A 23,212-nucleotide genomic window follows, 5' to 3' on the forward strand; every position below is an offset into this window, starting at 1 on the left:
GTAATGTATGAATGTACTGTATGTATTGTATGTTATATTTTCTGTTGTATGTGCAGATATATGTTATATGTTCTGTTGTATGTTATATGTTGTATGTACTGTTGTATGTACTGTTATATGTTGTATGTTTTGTTATATGTTGTATGTTCTGTTATATGTTGTATGTACTGTTGTATGTACTGTTATATGTTGTATGTTCTGTTATATGTTGTATTTTCTGTTATATGTTGTATGTTCTGTTATATGTTGTATATTCTGTTGTATGTTGTATGTTGTATGTTCTGTTATATGTTGTATGTACTGTTATATGTTGCATGTTATATGTTGTATATTATATGTTGTATGTACTGTTATATGTTGTATGTTATATGTTGTATGTTCTGTTATGTTATATGTACTGTTGTATGTTATATGTTGTATATTCTGTTGTATGTTATATGTTGTATGTTCTGTTATATGTTATATGTACTGTTGTATGTTATATGTTGCATGTACTGTTATATGTTGTATGTTACATGTTGTATGTTCTGTTACATGTTGTATGTTCTGTTATATGTTGTATGTTCTGTTATATGTTGTATATTCTGTTGTATGTTATATGTTATATGTTGTATATTCTGTTGTATGGTGTATGTTATATGTTGTATGTTCTGTTATATGTTGTATGTTATATGTTGTATATTATATGTTGTATGTACTGTTATATGTTGTATGTTACATGTTATATGTACTGTTGTATGTTATATGTTGTATGTACTGTTATATGTTATATGTTGTATGTTCTGTTATATGTTATATGTACTGTTGTATGTTATATGTTGCATGTACTGTTATATGTTGCATGTTATATGTTGTATGTTCTGTTATATGTTGTATGTTCTGTTGTATGTTGTATGTTCTGTTATATGTTGTATATTCTGTTGTATGTTATATGTTGTATGTTCTGTTATATGTTGTATGTTCTGTTGTATTTTGTATGTACTGTTATATGTTGTATGTTCTGTTATATGTTATATGTACTGTTGTATGTTATATGTGGCATGTACTGTTATATGTTGTATGTTCCGTTATATGTTGTATATTCTGGTGTATGTTATATGTTGTATGTTCTGTTATATGTTGTATGTACTGTTATATGTTGTATGTTACACGTAGTATATTATATGTTGTATGTACTGTTATATGTTGTACGTTATATGTTTTATGTTCTGTTATGCTATATGTACTGTTGTATGTTATATGTTGTATGTTGTGTTGTATGTTATATGTAGTATGTTCTGTTAGGGTATGTGTCCACTTTCAGGATGGCCGGCGGCATCGTCGGAGCGGCTTAGCCGCTCTGCGGTAAGCCCCACCCCCTTTCTGGGACGCGATGATGCCGGATGTGTTCACAGCACACATCCGGCATCATCGCTCCCCACCATAGAGCCCTGTGCTATATCTTGCGGCGACGCAGCGTCGTCGCAAGATATACGGACATGCTGCGATCTGAAAAGACGCGCAGCATGTCCAGAGTCGCAGGGCCGCCGCGTGCGTGTTACCACGCATAGTGGAGACGGGATTTCATTAAATCCCCTCCACTATGCTGTAACATCTGGACGCTGCGTGTCTGACGCTGCGTCCCTATGCAGCGTCAAACACGCAGCGTTTACTGCACGTGGACACATACCCTTATATGTTGTATGTACTGTTATATGTTATATGTTGTATGTACTGTTATATGTTGTATGTTATATGTTGCATGTTGTATGTACTGTTATATGTTGTATGTTCTGTTGTATGTTGTATGTTATACAGTATGTTTGTGTTTTTGTTTTTTTTACATTCAACACATTAGCCAGATGATTGGACTACTACTGTCCGATCATTGGCTAATGTGTCAATCACTGTCATTGTAGCAGGCATAGCCCGATGGGACTTGTAGTCCCATCGGACGATGCCTGCACACACACACAGAAAGACCCCCGAGAGCCCCGCAAAGACCCCCGGGCAGCCCGCACAGACCCCCCGAGAGGCCCGAATAGACCCCCGACAGCCCCATACAGATCTCCCGGCAGCCCGCACAGACCCCCGAGAGGCCCGCACAGACCCCCGACAGCCCCGCACAGACCTCCCGGCAGCCCGCACAGACCCGCAACAGGCCCGCACAGACCCCAGAGAGCCCCGCACAGACCCCCGGGTAGCCCGCACAGACCCCCCGACAGGCTTGAACAGACCCCCGACAGCCCCGCACAGACCTCCCGACAGGCCCGCCCAGACCCCCGACAGGCCCGCACAGACCCCCGACAGGCCCACACAGACCCCCGAGAGGCCTGCACAGACCCTCAACAGCCCCGCACAGACCCTCCAGAAGGTCCGCGCAGAACCCCGAGAGGTCCACACAGACCCCCCGGCAGCCCGCACAAACCCCCGACAGGCCCGCACAGACCCCCGACAGGCCCGCACAGACCCCCGAGAGGCCCGCACAGACCCTTGACAGCCCCGCACAGACCCTCCAGCAGGTCCGCGCAGAACCCCGAGAGACCCACACAGACCCCCCGAGAGCCCCGCACAGACCCCCGACAGCCCCACACAGACCCCCGAGAGGCCCGCACACACAGACATGCCCACACACTTCCCTCCTCCCGATCTGCAGCGTTTCAACCGCAGCTAAACTGCAGATCTTTTTTTTTAGATCTGCGGTTTTGTTGCGGATGTGTCCGACTCAATGCACGTCAATGGGTGCAGAAATGCTGCAGATCCGCACAAAGAATTGACATGCTGAGGAAAAAACAACGCTGCGTTTCCCCACGAGAGTCTGATGTGTTGGGGTAGAGAGTTCCAGAGTATGGGGAAGCAAGGGAGAAGTCTTGGATGCGGTTGTGGGAAGAAGAGATGAGAGGGGAGTAGAGAAGGAGAAATTGAGAGGATCGGAGGTTGCACGAAGGTAGGTACCGGGAGACCATGTCGGAGATGTATGGAGGAGATAGATTGTGAATGGCTTTGTATGTCATTGTCAGGGTTTTGAACTGGAGTCTCTGGGCGATAGAAGCCAGTGAAGGGCTTGGTATAGGGGAGATGCTGGGGAGTAGCGGGGAGACAGGTAGATTAGTCGGGCATCAGAGTGTAGGATGGATTGTAGTGGTGCCAGAGTGCTAGAGGGGAGGCCAGAGAGTAGGAGGTTGCAGTAGTCAAGGCGGGAGATGATAAGGGCATGCACTAGTGTTTTTATGGTGTCGCGGTCAAAGAATGCGCGGATCCGGGAAATATTTTTGAGTTTGAGACGGCAGGACGAGGCAAGGGCTTGGATATGTGGCTTGAAAAAGAGGGCAGAGTCTAGGATCACTCCGAGGCACCAGGCGTGTGGGACTGGGGAAAGTGAGTAGCCATTGACATTGATGGATAGGTCTGGTGGAGGGGTAGAGTGAGATGGGGGAAAGATGATGAATTCTGTTTTGTCCATGTTCAGTTTTAGAAAGTGAGCGGAGAAGAAGGCTGAAATAGCAGACAGACAGTGTGGGATTTTGGTAAGGAGGTGAGGTCAGGTCCGGATAGGTAGATCTGCGTGTCATCGGCGTAGAGATGGTACTGCATACCGTGGGATTCTTTGAGTTGTCCCAGACCGAAGGTGTAGATGGAGAAGAGTAGGGGTCCTAGAACAGAGCCTTGAGGAACACCGACAGACAAGGGGCGAAGGGAGGAGGTGGAGTGGGGAAGGGAGACACTGAATGTTCGGTCTGTCAGATATAACGAGATCCAGGATAGGGCCAAGTCTGTGATGCCAAGAGATGAGAGCATCTGAAGCAGAAGGGAGTGGTCCACAGTGTCAAAGGCAGAAGACAGGTCCAGGAGAAGGAGGACAGAGTAGTGATGCTTGCTCTTGGTAGTTAGTAGGTCATTGGTGAGTTTAGTAAGGGCAGTTTCGGTTGAGTAATGGGGTCGGAAGCCAGATTGTAACAGGTCGAAGAGGGAGCAGGAGGAGAAGTGGGAGGACAGTTCAAGATGGACGTGTTGTTCCAGTAATTTGGGAGAAGAGATATCGGGCGATAGCTAGACACAGAGGATGGGTCGAGGGAGGGCTTTTTGAGGAGAAGTGTGATCTTGGCATGCTTGAAAGATAAGGGGAAGACACCTGTTGTTAGTGAGAGGTTGAAGAGGTGCGTTAGGATTGGGATGAAGACCGTGGCAAGGTTAGGGATGAGGTGGGACGGGAGTGGGTCGAGCGTGCAGGTGGTGAGGTGTGATCTTGACAGTAGGGTGGAGAGCTGGTCTTCTGCCATGATGGAAAAGCTGGTTAATTATTATTGAGTTGGTCTTGTGTTACCATGTATGCTGCAAATTTTTTTCACATGCAGATTCAGTCATGAGAAAAAATGCTCATCTACACTGCTCCATTAGACAGCATTGGTCCATGCGAGGTCCAATTTTTCACCTACAGCATTCAAACTGAAAATACACTTGCGTGAACCTAACCCTAAAGAGCTAGAGTTTTTATTACTGAATTAGACAGGACTTTTTAATTTTCCTTAATATAATGGAATAAGGGCTAACATGTTTTCTCTAATTTAAATTGTAATCTAAAAAATGAAAATGGACAGACTTTGCAGGGCACAATTGGTTAAGTTCCTGCAGAGTTTGGTTTCCCTAGCCAATCACTAAGCAGCTCCTCCCACAACTCCTTGCCTGAACATAGGTTCCTAGTAGCATGTCTCTAGTTCCTGTTTGTGCCTGGTTGTTCTGTCCCTCCTGCTATTGAGCTTTTTTACCGTCTATCCTGATTTTTGCGCTTCTGACCTTAGCTACGTATATTGAACCTGTGCTGCCTGACCTAACCTCGGATTGTTTGACCACGTCTTTGCCTTTGTCTCCCTGTACCTTTTGCGCCTGATCCTCCAATCAGCTGCTGCAGACAAGGGAACTGCTCTGGAGTGGTACCTGGTAACTACGTACGACCAAGCCTATCCTCACCATTAGAGGCTCAAGTGAATACCAGGTAGTGACTTAGTTACGCCCCTCCACGACATGTGGTGCATTACCATCATTACAGTACGTTCAGGCCATGGACCCCGCTGACAAATCGGGACCCAGAGATGTCAAGACAAATGTGCGGCAGGGCCCAGATGATGCGGCAGGGCCCAGATGATGCGGCAGGGCCCAGATGATGCAGCTATCAATGTTGTCTAGCTGCAGGTTCTGTCCACCGCAATGTCCGCCTCGTCTTCGGTCCTAGTATCCTGTGAGACTGGGATACTCCAGCACCTTGGGTTGGCTGGAGCGATGACTCTATGTGAGAGTAATTGCTCTCCAAAGCTTTTGACCGAAGTTACACTGGCCTGAGAGGAGAGGTCTCTCTGTCTGGTGGTCTTTGCTGGTAAAGGATGTCGGGGACTTTGTTACCACCTGTGCACAGACACCAGAAACAAGTCCTCCAGGGACAAGCCTGCTGACCTCCTCAAGCCTCTGCGGGTTTTGCTATAATAAAGGTATTTCGAAAAATGTTTAAATGTGTATTATTTATTTTAGTTATTTACTTTTCTACATTTCTCAGAGAACCCCTGTACAGTACAATCACATTGGCCGCAAAATTCATTATAATTCAACTCAGTGTTATGTAAATTTAAAGGACTCCATCTAGCTTTCTATGTATTATGGCTGGTTGGCATAAGTAGGCAGCAGTTTTGTCAGCAGTGTATGTGATGACTATTCTGAGCCTCTACACTTTCTAATTGGGTACAAACAATGCAGTTTACCTTATGTCATCAGATCTGGCATATAGTAAAATCAATCTCTTTTGGGTCAGAGTTATCAGGCGCCTATATCCCACCATCCATACAACAGGCAAGTTAGTGGAGGCACTGGGGACAACAACTTTGCCAAGAGCTATGGCCTTCCATCAGCACTAATGCCTATATAGAATTTAACACGCATCACTTACCTGACCATCTTAATACACCAGGCTTTGATTTGATAGTTTTACAGAACAGTCTTTTACAATTGTCCAACCAAGTTACTTTTTGGTCCGTGCCTCCAGAGGAGAGAAACCTCAAGAGTTCATGGTCTAAGAAAATAAAAAAGTCCACTATTAGCATGTTACTTTTCATTCACACCATGTTACACAGGTTCTGTACATTAAATGGCTTATCCGGTTCTTTGAGTTTTATGATAAATCCTTAGGAAAGGCTAACAATATTAGTCCAGTGGGCTCTGACTGGCTGTCTGTAGGGCCCATGACACTCCACAATTTTCATTGAGTTCTATGGAAACATACTTGTCATTTCAGCAGCCAGCACAGATAAGCCATGATTACCCAAAGAATGAAGACTAAGTTTATATAAAATGTTATGTCTTTGCACAATCACTGTCAATTATGTGACTTATATTGTTTGTAGTGATATTTTACCTGGTTTCGGATCCTCAGTTCCAGTTACCTCTGGTATGTAGCATTTTGGTAAAGGATAGGATGAAAACATTGGCCAAGGATATGGTTCGTTACTCTATACACAAACAAATTACAGATGGGAATTAATTTTACTCATGAACCCTAATTATTACTTTGAAATAAAATATAGTAAGAATGGTATCTATTTTCTGCAGCAGCAGCAATGGGAAGTGCCACGTCTCCCTCTTGACCATTGACACTGCACTATTGGGGTGATAGCCTGATACTCTGCATACAGTGTTTTTTATATATATTTAAAGGGATCGGTCACTAGATTTTCCCAATATAAACTAAGTTGATCACCTTTAAGGCCTCTTTTACAGCAGTTTACAGCAAACTACCATATGTATAATTCCCCAACTCCTGCTCCAGTTCCGGCATTGTGAATTGAAATCACTATCCACATTAATACATCAACATATGTTACTGCCACAGTCCATAGAGATTTTCGGGCTTTTTCTTTAGGCCAGTCATTACTGGAGCTGATCAAACCAAAGTATGTTTAAGAGCCATGACCGTTGTATGTGAACCTGGCAACTGCATATGCCAGCAATATAAACCACCAACATCATTCCTAAGGAATGAAGGCCAGAAGGCTGGAATATTTATAATTAATGTCATTATGAACAAGGGTGGCTCAGTGGTTAGCACTGCAGCCTTGCGGTGCTGGGGTCCTGGGTTCAAATCCCACCAAGAAGTTTGTATGTTTTCCTCGTGTTTGCGTGGGTTTCCTCCGGGTACTCCGGTTTCCTCCCACATTCCAAAGGCATACTGATAGGGAATTTGGATTGTGAGCCCCATCGGGGACAGCGATGATCATGTATGTAAAGTGTTGTATAAGTAATGGCGCTATATAAGTGAGTAAAATAAATAAACATTTACCAATTGAGCTATTGATAAATGTTATTTGTATAGAAGAATGATCCATAGAGCTGTAAATGATCCTTTGTGAAGCCCAAACACATAAGATAACTGTCCATTGGTGTGAAAATGTGCATAGTCTAAGCAGCAGTAATGTAGTGCATACAGTACAGACCAAAAGTTTGGACACACCTTCTCATTTAAAGACTTTTCTGTATTTTCATGACTATGAAAAATGTACATTCACACTGAAGGCATCAAACTATGAACTAACACATGTGGAATTATATACTTAACAAAAAAGTGTGAAACAACTGAAAATATGTCTTATATTCTAGGTTCTTCAAAGTAGCCACCTTTTGCTTTGATGACTGCTTTGCACACTCTTGGCATTCTCTTGATGAGCTTCAAGAGGAAGTCACCGGAAATGGTCTTCCAACAATCTTGAAGGAGTTTCCAGAGATGCTTAGCACTTGTTGGCCCTTTTTACTTCACTCTGCGGTCCAGCTCACCCCAAACCATCTCGATTGGGTTCAGGTCTGGTGACTGTGGAGGCCAGGTCATCTAACGTAGCATCCCATCACTCTCCCTCTTGGTCAAATAGCCCTTACACAGCCTGGAGGTGTGTCTGGGGTCATTGTCCTGTTGAAAAGTAAATGATGGTCCAACTAAACGCCAACCAGATGAAATAGCATACCGCTGCAAGATGCTGTCGTAGCCATGCTGGTTCAGTATGCCTTCAATTTTGAATAAATCCCCAATAGTGTCACCAGAAAAGCACTCCCACACCATCACACCTCCTCCTCCATGCTTCACAGTGGGAACCAGGCATGTAGAGTCCATCTGTTCACCTTTTCTGCGTCGCACAAAGACACGGTGGTTGGAACCAAAGATCTCAAATTTGGACTCATCAGACCAAAGCACAGATTTCCACTGGACTAATGTCCATTCCTTGTGTTCTTTAGCCCAAACAAGTCTCTTCTGCTTGTTGCCTTCCTCTTAACAGTTGTTGTAGAGATGTGTCTGCTGCTAGAACTCTGTGTGGCATTGACCTGGTCTCTAATCTGAGCTGCTGTTAACCTGCATTTTCTGAGGTTGGTGACTCAGATAAACTTATCCTCAGAAGCAGAGGTGACTCTCGGTCTTCCTTTCCTGGGGCGGTCCTCATGTTAGCCAGTTTCTTTGTAGCGCTTGATGGTTTTTGCCACTGCACTTGGGGACACTTTCAAAGTTTTCCCAATTTTTCGGACTGACTGACCTTCATTTCTTAAAGTAATGATGGCTTCTCGTTTTATCTTTACTTAGCTGCTTTTTTCTAACAGTCTATTCAGTAGGACAATCAGCTGTGTATCCACCAGACTTCTGCACAACACAACTGATGGTCCCAACCTCACTTATAAGGCAAGAAATCCCACTTATTAAACCTGACAGGGCACACCTGTGAAGTGAAAACCATTCCTGGTGACTACCTCTTGCAGCTCATCAAGAGAATGCCAAGAGTGTGCAAAGCAGTCATCAAAGCAAAAGGTGGCTACTTTGAAGGACCTAGAATATAAGATATAATTTCAGCTGATTCACACTTTTTTGTTAAGTATATAATTCCACATGTGTTAATTCATAGTTTTGATGCCTTCAGTGTGAATGTACAATTTTCATAGTCATGAAAATACAGAAAAATCTTTAAATGAGAAGGTGTGTCCAAACTTTTGGTCTGTACTGTATATTCAATGTTTGCATTAATGCTTGATTCGTATTTCTTTGTATTTGTATGGTATAGCAATGCAGTCAGAGCAACCTGCATCTGTACACTTATGTCTGGCTACACTATATTTGGCTTGTCAGTCTCGTACATAGAACTAGACTTTGGGGGTAAGTGGCTGCCTCCATGTTGGCTGAGCACTCACCATATTCAAAGACTGTTTTTAATAAGAGCTTGTTCCTACCTGTTTTTTAAATGTGGATGCCTAAGCCCATAACAGGTAAGTCTGTTAGTGTAGGTTCCCATATAAACAGACCTCTGATGTTGGTAGATGGGATCACACCATTTAATCAAAATGTGCTCCAAAAATCAATGTGTAAGTACAGTCTGCATAGCAGTAATGCAATTACTGGGTGCAACCATTCTCACACAATCAAAGCTTTCAGATTTAGAATGGAGCAGAGCTGAGCAAGCTAACCCAGCCCACAGCAGGATCTCTATGTACAATGTCCATAGACAGTGAGCTGGTTATCACAGGAGAAGGCGGCACTGGAAGAGTAATGTAGTCCGGCAATGTTAATCTCTTAGTGATAAATCCTACACAGTTAGTAAACAACAGCAAGTTCTTTGACAAGTGACACATCCCTGAATTCTGTGTTTCAGCCTCTATCTCCTGCTGTCTTCAGATTACATGGTAAAAACCTGCCGACAGATTCCCTTTTAAAGCTGTGATAAAAATTGGAGCTCAGAGATATTTCAAGATATGAGTAAAAAAAATTCATATTTCTTCTCACATTACTCGATATCTCCTTAATACATGTTATACTTGCTAATTTGCCAGGTGTAAAAGGGTAATTAGATATCGGTAAGTGGAAGTAATTTACAACTTGCTATAGCAGAGATGTAAGAACCATCAATCACCTGAGGCATCACTCTAGACGGTAAGACGCGCTCACGTGGTCCTCCGATGACATTCATCCTCACCAGAATATGGTTTCTCTCCACAGACAGTCCATCTATAATAATACTCCTGCAAGTGAATGGAAATGGAAAGGCAGTGAGCACCTTTCGGGTACAGTAATAGCTAAGTATCACTAAAGACATGACAGTTATGACCACACATTATCCCAATAACGGGAGAGGTTACAGTCTCCAACCCTTTCCTGAAATACTTTGTTACAAATTGGTACATCCCCCACTGCTCTGATGAGGGTATGTGACCACTGCGACTGAGACTATCACATGGTAGTATGGTACTGCAATGGGACAGCCGGCAGGACTTGACCTAACCACCAATAACTTAGTTGGCCCTTCATTTGAATTATACGATCAACCACAACTTTACAACTTCCCCTAGTGAATATGTAGGGTTCCACTATACTAGACAATGTGTAGCGTTATACGACCCAAGCCTCAGATGTGCACTGAATGGTCCGAAATAGGGATTTTTGTGTTACTCACCGTAAAATCCTTTTCTCCGAGACGCTCATTGGGGGACACAGGACTGTGGATGTATGCTTCTGCCGCCAGGAGGCTGACACTAAGTAAACTTAAAAAAAAAAAAGTTAGCTCCTCCTCCATCGTATACACCCTGACACTGGCTACCAGAGACTCCAGTTTGGTGCAAAAAGCAGTAGGAGAACAAAACACAAAAATAATATAACAGCATATGTACAGAAAACTTATGTCTAGAAAAGATCCTACTGACTAATGTAATCAGATAAAACCAAAGCCGCCAAAAGGCTACCAGGGTGGGAGCTGTGTCCCCCAATGAGAGTCTCGGAAAAAAGGATTTTACGGTGAGTAACACAAAAATCCCTATTTCTCCTTCGCCTCATTGGGGGACACAGGACTGTGGGATGTCCTAAAGCAGTCCCTGGGTGGGAAAGATAACTCACCAGTAAAAGACATCCAGACAATGGTAGTCCTATAAATGTGCCACTGCCGCTTGAAGAATCCTTCTACCCAGACTTGCATCTGCAGAGGTCTGGGAGTGGATATTATAATGTTTGACAAACGTATGCAGACTAGACCAGGTCGCAGCCTTGCAAACCTGTTCTGCTGAGGCCTGGTGCCGAATGGCCCAGGAAGCCCCCACCGCCCTAGTCGAATGAGCCCTGATTCCGGCCGGAACCGTCATGCCCATGGAGCGATAAGCCTCCAGAATGGCCAAGGTAGATTTTGAAGCGGCGCATCCCCTCCTGCGACCCTGCGGAAGGACAAATAGAGCATCTGTCTGGCGAAAAGGAGGCGTACGGGAAATATACCTCCTCAGAGCCCTCACCAGATCCAACGTATGGAGAGCTTTTTCTACACGGTGCGTAGGTGCCGGACAAAAAGAGGGCAGAACAATATCTTCATTGATGTGAAAAGATGAAACAACCTTTGGCAAAAAGGACGGTGCCGGTCTGAGAACTACCTTGTCCTGATGAAATTGCAGAAAAGGGGGACGACAAGAAAGAGCTGCCAGCTCCGATACCCGTCTAATGGATGTTATAGCCACTAAAAATACAACTTTCCAGGAAAGAAACATCAAAGAAACATCTTGCAGGGGCTCAAAAGGAGCGTTCTGTAAAGCCCTTAAGACCAGATTAAGGTCCCAAGCTTCCAAAGGAGTCTTATAAGGAGGGACCTTATGAGCGATTCCCTGGAAAAAAAATCCTGACCTGACGATTAGTAGCAATCTTGCGCTGAAAAAGGACTGATAAAGCCGAAATCTGCCTTTTAAGGGTACTTGGAGCAAGCCCAGAATCAAGGCCTGCTTGAAGGAAGGCTAGAATGTTAGGAATGGAAAAACGCAGAGGAGGCAGCCCGCGCACTCTACACCAGGAAAGGAAAACCTTCCAAGTGTGATAGTAAATCCTGGCCGAGACGGGCTTACGTGCACTGATCATGGTATCAGCTACTTTTTGAGAAAACCCTGCCTGAGTTAAAACCCAAGATTCAACGGCCAGGCCGTCAAACGTAGGACCCCTGAGTTCTGGTGGTAGATCGGCCCTTAAGATAGAAGATCCGGCCGATCGGGGAGCCGCCATGGAACCCCGGCGAGAAGTTGTACCAGGTCTGCATACCAGGTTCGTCAAGGCCAATCCGGGGCGATCAGGATAGCCGGCACTCTCTCTGATTTGATCTTCTTGATTACTCTCGGGAGCAGTGCCAGAGGAGGGAACAGATAAGAGAGATGAAATTGGTTCCAAGACAGTACCAGCGCATCCACGGCGATAGCCTGGGGATCTCGGTACCGAGAGACAAAACTGGGCACCTTGGCATTCACCTTGGATGCCATTAGATCCACGTCTGGAGTTCCCCAAAGATGGCATATCTGCAAAAAAACCTCGGGATGGAGAGACCATTCCCCGGAGGCTAGACCCTGACGGCTTAGGAAATCTGCCGCCCAGTTTTCTTCGCCCGGAATGTGGACCGCTGAGATCACAGAGTGATTTCTCTCCGCCCAGAGTAGAATCTGTTTTACCTCCTGCATGGCTGCCTTGCTGCGGGTGCCCCCCTGGTGATTTATGTAAGCTACCGCTGTCCGATTGAATTCGGACAGGGCGACCCGCCAGAAGATGGTGAAAAACGTAACAAGGCTAGCCGAACTGCTCGAATCTCTAAGATATTGATGGGGAGATCTGATTCCCGAGGAGACCAGCGTCCCTGAGCTGTGTGATGGAAGAACACTGCTCCCCAACCCAGGAGACTGGCATCTGTTGTGACCACTAGCCAATTGGTTGGGGGAAAGGGCTTCCCCCTGAGTAGAGATGAGCTGTTTAGCCACCAAGAGAGATCCTGCTTGATCTGGAAAGACAACCGAAATCTGCGGTTGAGAGAGAGAGGATTTCTGTTCCACACTGATAGGATTGCTCGTTGGAGGGGTCGAAGATGAAGCTGTGCAAACGGAACCGCCTCCATGGTTGCAACCATCTTTCCTAACACCCTCATCCCGGACCGAATCGTATGAGGGTATGGTTGTAGAAGATTCCTCATTTCCCGCCGAAGGGCTAGGACCTTGTCCTGGGGAAGGATAGATAGGGCTTGAGAGGTGTCAAAGATCATGCCTAAAAAATAGATTTTTCGAGACGGCCGTAGGGATGACTTCCTTAAATTTACCAACCAACCTAGACGGGAAAGGGTGTCCAGAGTGATGCCGACATTTTCCCTGCAAGATTGAAATGTCGGTCCCTTGATCAGCAGATCGTCTAGGTATGGCAAGACGACTATACCTCGGGAGTGCAGAATGGACACCACAGTCGACATGACTTTTGTGAACACCCTGGGAGCGGAGGCCAGTCCGAAAGGTAATGCCGTGAACTGGAAGTGTAGATTGTTTACGGCAAACCGGAGAAATCTTTGATGGGGCGGAAAGATGGGAATATGAAGATAAGCATCCTGAATGTCTACTGAGGCCAAAAATTCTCCCTTTTGCAGAGAGGCGATGACCGACCGCAGAGACTCCATCCGAAAGTGTCGAACGCGGACAAACCTGTTTAAGAGTTTGAGATCTAGGATAGGCCTCACTGCTCCGTCCTTTTTGGGCACTACAAAAAGATTGGAATAAAAGCCCTGAAACCTTTCTTCCTTTGGAACAGGAGAAATGACACCGCTGAAACGGAGAGACTCTATGGAATTGAACAAGCTTTGACGGAGAGATTTGCACCTGGGAAGACGGGATGGGAAGAACCGGGGAGGAGGAAGACGGACCAGCTCTATCTTGTAACCTGAAGATACGAGCTCTGCCACCCACTGGTCGTGGATTACCTGAAGCCAGACCTGGCGAAATAAAAGTAGACGTCCGCCTACTTTTTTGGAGACACCCGGAGGAAGCCTCCAGTCACTTGGCCGAAAATCTTTGAGTCCTAGATCCTCTGGATCTAGAAGACTGGGGACGCATTCTTCTCCCTTGGCTGGCCGTATAAGAGATCCGACCGTCTCGGTCCTGATTGGGCCGACCCTGCGCAGGAGAACCTGATGCTGGGGCCCATCTGACATAGCGAAAGGTTCTAAAACGGGCCTGAAATTGGCGCCGAAAAGGCTGTCTAGCCCTCTGCTGAGGAAGAAACTTACTTTTCCCTCCTGTGGAGTCAGAAATGAGCTGATCCAGCTTTTCTCTGAACAAACGACCACCCTGATATGGCAGGGATGTAAGAGATTTTTTAGAGGTAGAATCAGCCCGCCAGGACCTTACCCAAAGGGCCCTTCTGATGGCAATAGCATTAGACGCAGCCGAAGAAGCACAATCTGCCGCATCCAGAGATGCGTTAATCAGATAGCTACCAGCCATAGCTACCTGAGACGACATTTCAGCCAATTCCGCTGACACATTACCTTCTTGGAGAGCCTTAGATAACGAGTCTGACCAAGATATCATAGCCCTGGCAACCCAAGTTGCTGCAAAGGAAGGAAAAAGTGCTGAGCTTGAGGCCTCAAAGACGGAACGAGCCAAGCTCTCTATAAGACGATCCGTAGGATCCTTAATCGATGAGCCATTAGGGAGAGATAGCAACGTGTTAGAGGCTAAACGGGACACTGGAGGATCTACAGAAGGATTTTCTGCCCAATCACTACAAAGTTCCGAAGCAAAGGGATACCTAGCCTTCAGAGCTCTTTGCCCTGAAAAGCGTTTGTCCGGGTGCTCCCAATTGCGTCGAATCAGGTCCTCGAACTCAGGATGAGAGGAAAAGACCCTATGGGCCCGTTTAGTCCGCTTAAATTAGACCTTATGATCAGAGGAAGAGGCGAGCTCGTCTTCTATCCCCAAAGACTGATTGACAGCTTCAATTAGGCTGTCTACTGACTCCTGAAACCCAGGTTTATCAAAATTAAGAGACCCTTCCGACTCGTAGTCAGTCTCAACTTCCCCGCTTTCTGCAGGGGAAGGAGAGCGAGATACGGAACTCCAGGATGCGGAAGCACCTGAGTGCCTGGGCGACGCTTTGCGAATCCGCTTTCCATGCGTCTGTCGAGTGAGAGCGCGGCCCCTGCAGGCCGAAGACTCCTGAGACTCCGAGGCCCTCTCTGAGACAGGTGGATTACCGGTCCCGACCGCCGGGGTCTGCAGAGATTTGATCGCTTCAGTAAGGGATGCCATGGATTGTGACAAGGACGTGACCCATTCCGGTGGAGCTACCCCAGCATCTGCTTGAGGGACCGGAGCCGGAGAGACTACTGGAGAACTGGCAGGGGGGGGGCTCCTGGACGCGTTCAGAGTCACAGGCCTCGCAGAGGCGATTACTTTGGGCGTGCGGAAAAAGGGCACTACAAGATACACAACTGGAAAAAAGAACCGTGTGAGTCCTAACCCTTCTAGACATAACAATCCGTAATGCTATACCCAGGGCCAGAGACTGGGAAAAAAAGAATGCTTCCCAGATGGAGAGAGAAGCACCTACCCCAGTCCTGTGTCCCCACGAATACAGAGATGGATCCTGACAGCATGATACGGAGCCCAAATGTGCTGCCTTATATGTCCAGCAGGCTATAGGGGGGAGGGGCCGCCAAACTATGCTGCAGCCTAGAGTAGGCCCGAAGCCGGGGCCTCAATTTTCCCCCTCAGTGACAGGAGAAGCCGGAACCGGACGTGACGCGCCGGAAGGGGCGGAGCCCCGCAGCGCGGCCTGCTGGACGGAAGTCCCGGGCTCCAGGAAGCAGCCCCACGCCTGCAGGGAGCCAGGCAGGGCCGAAGCCTCTGGAGGAACAGCGGCGCCGATCTCCGCCTCCAACGCCGCGGCGTCGCTCCGGAAGACGCTGCGGCGCCGCTGACCTAACGCCGCGGCGCCGCTCCGGATAACGCTGCGGCGCCGCTGTCCTAACGCCACAGCGCCGCAGCGCCGGATCAAACCGCAGCGCCGCCGCCCAGCACACAAACAGGACGCCTGCCTCACCCGGAGACGCCGCAACAGGTAACCTAACCCGGTGCCAGGAGCCCCCCCTTTAGTCACACCACACTCAGCGAGGGGTGGAAATAAATGACGGTGCAGGAACCCAAACTCCATTATCCCCAGGATAAGGAGAGGGACCGTCCACCACCCCAGCCAACACCCCGCGCAGGGGTGTAGAAATCAGGGGGGAACACACGGACGTCTAGGTGCACCTGTACAGCCTGGGGTCTAGATACCTCAGGGTGGTCAGGGCCAAGTCCAGTGAAAAATCCCACGTAGCGGGGAAGGATACGTGGAGAATATCGCACGTGCTTGCCCGTTGATGGTTTGGGGAGATCGGACCCTCAAAAAGGTCCGTCGCCCCCTCAATCCAAAATGTTTGAAAGTCGGGTCCAAAAATCCAGGACCCAGAGATGTGCCTCCTTGAGACACTAAGCATAAACTGGAGTCTCTGGTAGCCAGTGTCAGGGTGTATACGATGGAGGAGGAGCTAACTTTTTTTTTTTTAAGTTTACTTAGTGTCAGCCTCCTGGCGGCAGAAGCATACACCCACAGTCCTGTGTCCCCCAATGAGGCGAAGGAGAAATAGACTGTTCTGTTTACACAGGCTGCCATTGTTCTCAGTAGCATAAGACCTGTTTACACAGGATGAAGTGCTGCCAAGAACAATGATCTTTTATGCACCACAAACGATTATTTCACCTGAAGAACAAGCATTTTGAATGGGTGATCAGCAGCCTCTTAACACAGCAACATACGGTAATCATTCACGGTAAGTGGAACTTTCATGGACTCTGGCAACCACAAACAGTTTGGCATGATGAGACAACTCCTTAATTTACCACAGTTGTATTCATATTGTTATCCAATACGGATAGTTTTCTGACACTTACTGTGAACCCGTGGAAGAGTCTGTAGTGTTTTCCCTTTGGGCATTAAAAAGCATCTCGCATACTTTGTACTGGGACTCTAGAAGTAACAGAGTATCGAGACTACAGCACATGACATTCAATAATCTGAAAAAGAAAGAAAATGAGTATCCAAGGCATCATCACTTTATTTTAATATGTTCGTACTTCTCTATATAAGCTTCCAACAGGCTAGTGCAGATGACCTACATCTGTCATTGTGGGGTGGAACAAGATTTAGAAATAAGATACAAATGGAACAATTTCTAACTGTCACTGGCACAATAAAGTTATTTGCTAATGACTTGGTGTACTCTAGGACTCCTATTGTACCAACATCTGAGCGGTAAACTGTGATTCACATTTATGACCATGTCCTGTGTATAGTGGAAGCAATAACAGCTGCAATCTTTTGCTGTGAGAATATCTAACATTTGACCTAAATTATAGGGTGTATATGACCTATTAATATGGGCATACAGGTAATAGAATGTTACACTAGTCCTACCTGTATGCCTCATATTAATGGTCTTGATGCTGAGAAATGTTATATTCTTTCTTAATGTTAATGATTTCTTCCAGGGTCCGCTTGTGTGCGATGCCTGGAAGAAGTCCCTGCCTCCTGTCTCCATTGTAATACTTACTTCCTTCCATCAGCGTCAGTTACGGCCCTGGAGTCCGGCGCCTGCACCCTGCACTCCCTCAGAAATACATACCTCATCCTCCTTTCTATGGGCGCTGTATTCATGGATCTTCTGCGCCGGCGAGTCACTGTGACCTCCGATGTGTGTGCCGATAATATAGTATGCTCTCCCCACATTCATCGCTAGGAACCATGTGTGCATGGTGATGACTATGCAGGGAGGCGCACACCGAAGGTCACTTGAGTGGAAGTCGCCAGCGCCTGCGCAGAAGATCCCTGATTGCAGTGCCCATAGAATGCGGGATGAGGTATGCATTTCTGAAGGAGTGCAGGGTGCAGGCGTGGGATTCCAGCTCCACAACTGACGTGCATGGGAGGGGGTAGTATTACAATTAAGACTGGAGGCAGGGATTTCGTACAAGCACCGCACACCCCGAAGCCTGGAAGAAATCATTTACATAACGAAAGAATATAACATTTCTCAGCAACAAGACCACTAACATGCACTCTTGACAAACTCTTAGATGGCTCTGTTTTCCCCTCCTTTGCAGATTTGTCCCAACTTTACAAGATTCCCAAACGTGCTTATATCAGTACCTCTAAATTTGTCATATTATCCATTTGTGTACATTTCCAGCTTGGTGGAGTTCTGACCCATCAGACATAAAGCAGAAATACTTTAAAGTAGAATGTCCCAATAAACATGGATTGTCTCTGTTTTATAAGACTCTTAATTCGCCAGCGAAGTCAGTCAAACTCCCTTATACTCACCACTACCAAAGCTACCGCCTCACCAACGCCGGAGCTCCTACAATCCTCCGTCGACCTACTGTCTCCTTCCCCACAAACCTGTAGAATGTAAGCCCGCAAGGGCAGGGTCCTCGCCCCTCTGTATCAGTCTGTCATTGTTAGTTTGCTTACTGTAAGTGTTATCTATAATTCTCATGTACAGCACCATGGAATCAATGGTGCTATATAAAAAAAAATAAAATAAATAATAATAATAATAATAATATGATTGTCTGGGAGAAAGCACTATCTTTCTCTTCCACACCTGAACACTGATGGACTGCGGCCACATTTACTAAAAGTTACTCCTCCTACATTAAGCACCTTGAACAACTGAAGAAGATACATATGAACTAGTATCTGACCTCTTATAAAATTTCCAAATTTAACAAATCATATTCCTCATTATGCTGGAAGGGATGCAGTAAAAAGGGGATCTGGGTCATGTGCAGTGGTGGTGCCCCAAGATAAGAGGATTCTGGAATCGAGGGGCAGATTTAATCAGGACTTTGATAGGTTTCCCTTTAACTCTAGAGGCGTCCTTGGCAGTCTTAAGTATTGGGTTGGGTCTTCTACCCCCAAACCTAGTTCCAGTGATAACCCATGTTTTGACACTAGCCCGTCAGAGCATAGCAAGGCACTGGAGAGAAGCTACTACTCCCACAAAGGAGGAACTTATTGGTAGGATAAATTCTCATTATCTATATGAACGTTGTTTGGTTCACTTGATAAAGCAAAAAAAAAGTCAGTCACCAGTGGGAGATTTGGGAGACTCCTGGATTGGCGATAGCTCACACTTACGATGGTGTTTAATATTTTTTCCTGGTTCTTACGGTCTTCTCATAATCAGATTGGTATACAAAAATGTTTTAATCAAAGCTCCTAAAGCTCATCCCCCACCCCCACTATCCATTAATTTACATTTTGTGTCCAATCCCGGCGGCCTTTCCTTCTGTGTGATCCTTTCTTTCCCTCCCCTCTCCTATAATATCCAATTTGGAATAAGTTTATACAACTGATAATTTGGACATGACTGCTATATTAATATACTTGTGTAAACAAGTTTTTTCTGTTGGTATAAGATTTTTATTTAATAAAAAATGTATTGTTATAAAAAAAGACCACTTATATGAGGCAGACAGGTAAGACAAGCTTAACATTTCTATTACCTGTATGCCCATATTAATAAGTCATATATGTCCTGAGGGGTGACAGATTCCTTTTAAAGAACTGATTATGTATTGTCTTAAAAACACAATAATCTGCAAAAAACAAAACCGCTGTATGGTATCCTATAATTACTACAAGATTCAGAGAAGCAGGCACATAATGTTTTCTTACCTTAAGCCGAATATGTGTGACTGATCATAGTTAAACAAAGAATTGATTTTAGCGACTGAATTTACAACGACAAGGCGATCAAATACATCCTTGAAGAAAAAAAGAGAGAATTATGTATAATTTATTTATTCTGTTATATGAGAAATTATAATCAAGACTAAAGATACAGTAATACAATTTTATATTGGTGGAAAAGATCTGTGACAATTCAAAGGTTTCCAATAATCAGAGTGGATATTGATAAGCAAACATTTCTACAACCTTGTCTTACTCACAACAAAAGATGTAGGGATTTCACGGAGAGAGTATTCTTCTTTTGATGGCAAGTGTTGCTTTCCTAGTAGCTCATAAACAGCATGGTAGGATGACAGCAAATTTATCAAGGCTAGAAAAGACTAGAGTTGAAATAAATTCAGAAACCATACACAAAGAAATCAAACTGTAGATGTCAATAAATTAATTTATTTGTAATAAGGAAAAGTATTGAACATATGAAGAAAGAGAGGTGCAAAAAGCCATGGAAAGTCATCCTCATGGAGTCGGTTTCTAACCATTTGTGCAGACACATGCACATTTGTGGCCTGCTGGAGGTCATTTTGCAGGGCTCTGGCAGTGCTCCTCCTGTTCCTCCTTGCACAAAGGCTGAGGTAGCGGTCCTGCTGCTGGTTGTTGCCCTCCTACGGCCCCCTCCACGTCTCATGGTGTACTGGCCTGTCTCCTGGTAGCGCCTCTGGACACTACGCTGACAGACACAGCAAACCTTCTTGCCACAGCTCGTCTTGATGTGCTATCCTGGATGAGCTGCACTACCTGAGCCACTTGTGTGGGTTGTAGAGTTCGTCTCATGCTACCATGAGTGTGAAAGCACAACCAACATTCAAAAGTGACCAAAACATCAGCCAGAAAGCATTGGTACTAAGATGTGGTCGGTGGTCCCCACCTGCAGAACCACTCCTTTATTGAGGGTGTCTTGATAATTGCCAATAATTTCCATCTGTTGTCTATTCCCCTCCTCCTGTCGGCTGCCTTTGACACAGTGGACCATTCCCTATTATTACAGACCCTCTCATCCCTTGGCATCACAGACCTGGCCCTATCCTGGATCTCATCATACCTAACAGACCGGACATTCAGCATCTCCCACTCACACACCACCTCCTCACCTCGCCCCCTATCTGTCGGAGTCCCACAAGGTTCAGTCCTCGGGCCCCTGCTCTTCTCCATTTACACCTTTGGCCTGGGACAGCTCATAGAATCTCATGGCCTTCAGTATCACCTCTATGCTGATGACACACAGATCTACATCTCTGGACTAGATATCACCTCCCTACTAACCAGAATCCCTCAATGTCTGTCCACTATTTCATCCTTCTTCTCCGCTAGATTTCTCAAGCTTAACATGGACAAAACAGAATTCATCATCTTTCACCCATCTCACGCGACCCCCCCAACGAACCTATCCATTACAGTTAATGGCTGCCCACTCTCCCCAGTCCCACAAGCTCGCTGCCTCGGGGTAATCCTTTTTTCATATGCTATGGGTGACCTGTTATTTTGTTACAATTCCTGACACATGATACTATTTAGGCAGAACGTTTGACCTAGTTCTACCATTATTTCCAAGTTTCAATACATATGCCTCCTCACCCACAGGTGTACTTAGAGCCATCTGTTACATTTTCAGCTTTTTCTCCAGTTCACATTACATCAGTTCACACACTGACTATGTAGTCCTTAGAATTCTACCTGCACAGGCGCCGCTGTCTGCTACAACACCACTGCGCATGCGCCTCTTCCTCGGTACTATAGAGCGCTATCCTGTCTAATCATGCGATGTGCGCACGCGCCGGCGTCCGAAGCTCTTCCGGTCACATGCTCCCACAGCGCTCTACATCTGAGCGCCTGTCGGCAATAGCGCTCACTCTCCCACAACGCCGGTGACAGCTGAGACACGGGTGTGTCAGCACCGGTCTCTTCCCTGGAGCCCCAGCGCTTACGCCAGCATCAACTAAGACACGGTTGTGTCAGTTGTACTGCCCAGTTCCGCACAGCGCTGGATATATTCTACACAGGGGGACAGCCACACCGGTTAAACCCCTAGGAGCACCAGTACCAGCTCATGCCCTGACGCAGCCGGGTCAGCTTCACACCGCCACACAACTCATGGACGTATGTCAGACGCACCAGCTAAGTATACCTTCAATTACGTTCAGCTGCCATTGTCTCCCTGTACTTAACGCCACATATCTCATTGTTCTCAGCTAGTACTGCACACATGGGCACCCTACCCTATGAAGCGTTAACTAAACACGCCTACTCTTGACCTACTACATAGAAATAATTTTTGCTGCTAAACTCACTCCCAGGTCAGGTGCTTTATTTTACCTTTGAAGCTATACATAGCCCTTGCTGTCAGTACAGCCCTTTGCTGTCAGTACAAATTCTCATCAGTATGCCTTTTTAACAGGCCTCTGGCACAGGACTTGAGTTTTTACCTTTTCCAGAGAGACAATACTCAGCCCGGAACGTATAGGCTCCTACGTAACCAACAGGACAGGTACATGCTACCCTCCGTATATCCTAATACACTCCAACGTAGGCATAGCGAATATTTACACTTACGGTCATCTTCTAACCTCCATTCCAGCCAGGACGCAACCTTCACCAGGACTGCACCTGTATTACCTTGTACTGAGACAGACTCTACATCTTGCGTAGGCCACTCCTCTTGCCTTGTGTAATTACTTAGGAACCACCATTTTTTGCTTACATGATGGAACGACATAGGCCACCTTCTGCTTTGTGTACCTATCACTTGATGCTCATATTGCAGGCACTATCCAGTAGGTGTATATTTCTGTAGATGTATATTGTAGATGTATCCCCTTCTACTAATATCTCGCCATATGCAGATCCCTTCGCTAGAACACCTTTACATCTCGTTACATGTTCTTACAGAGTCATTACTCTGTACATGAATGTCACAAATATCATATATGTGTATATATTTTGTATATAGTGTACAGTACATGATTTCATTAATCATTGTATATACCGAATTGTAAATATTTGTATTTTCTGTATTTTTTTTCAGCGACGTTGTGACCAAGGCTATGTATTAGCCGAAACGTCAACACATACCAGTCGCTTTACCTTGAATTCACTATAAATAAAGCTCCACTTGAAAGCATAACTTCCTTTTGAACGTGTGCAGTGATCTCTATATTCGTGGGTAATCCTTGACGCTGATCTCTCCTTCAAACCACATATCCAAGCCTTTTCCACTTCCTGCCGACTTCAACTCAAAAATATTTCACGAATCCGTTCATTCCTCAACCAAGAATCTGCAAAAACCCTAGTCCATGCCCTCATCATCTCTCGCCTTGACTACTGCAACCTCCTGCTCTGTGGCCTCCCTCTAACACTCTCGCACCCCTCCAATCTATTCTAAACTCTGCTGCCTGACTAATCCACCTGTCCCCCTGCTATTCCCCAGCCTCTCCCCTCTGTCAATCCCTTCACTGGCTCCCCATTGCCCAGTGACTCCACTACAAAACCCTAACCATGACGTACAAAGCCATCCACAACCTGTCTCCTCCATACATCTGTGACCTCGTCTCCTGGTACTTACCTACACGCAACCTCCGATCCTCAAAAGATCTCCTTCTCTACTCCCCT

At 45.8% G+C, this 23,212-nt stretch overlaps 1 protein-coding gene across 1 annotated transcript in view; it reads right to left on the bottom strand.

Moving 5' to 3' along the window:
- TBC1D32 (TBC1 domain family member 32) overlaps positions 1-23,212 on the bottom strand; it is a 199,274-nt gene that overhangs the window by 15,445 nt on the left and 160,617 nt on the right. Inside the window, exons 22-27 of the mRNA XM_069757119.1 lie at positions 19,810-19,929; positions 19,535-19,623; positions 16,747-16,869; positions 9,900-10,008; positions 6,380-6,473; positions 5,915-6,037 (exon numbers count right to left, since the gene is read on the bottom strand). Of these exons, the coding sequence (XP_069613220.1) occupies positions 5,915-6,037; positions 6,380-6,473; positions 9,900-10,008; positions 16,747-16,869; positions 19,535-19,623; positions 19,810-19,929 (658 nt within the window). The remainder of the gene's footprint in view (positions 1-5,914; positions 6,038-6,379; positions 6,474-9,899; positions 10,009-16,746; positions 16,870-19,534; positions 19,624-19,809; positions 19,930-23,212) is intronic.

Source organism: Ranitomeya imitator, chromosome 3 (genome assembly GCF_032444005.1).
Source record: "Ranitomeya imitator isolate aRanImi1 chromosome 3, aRanImi1.pri, whole genome shotgun sequence".
Lineage (NCBI taxonomy): Eukaryota > Metazoa > Chordata > Amphibia > Anura > Dendrobatidae > Ranitomeya > Ranitomeya imitator.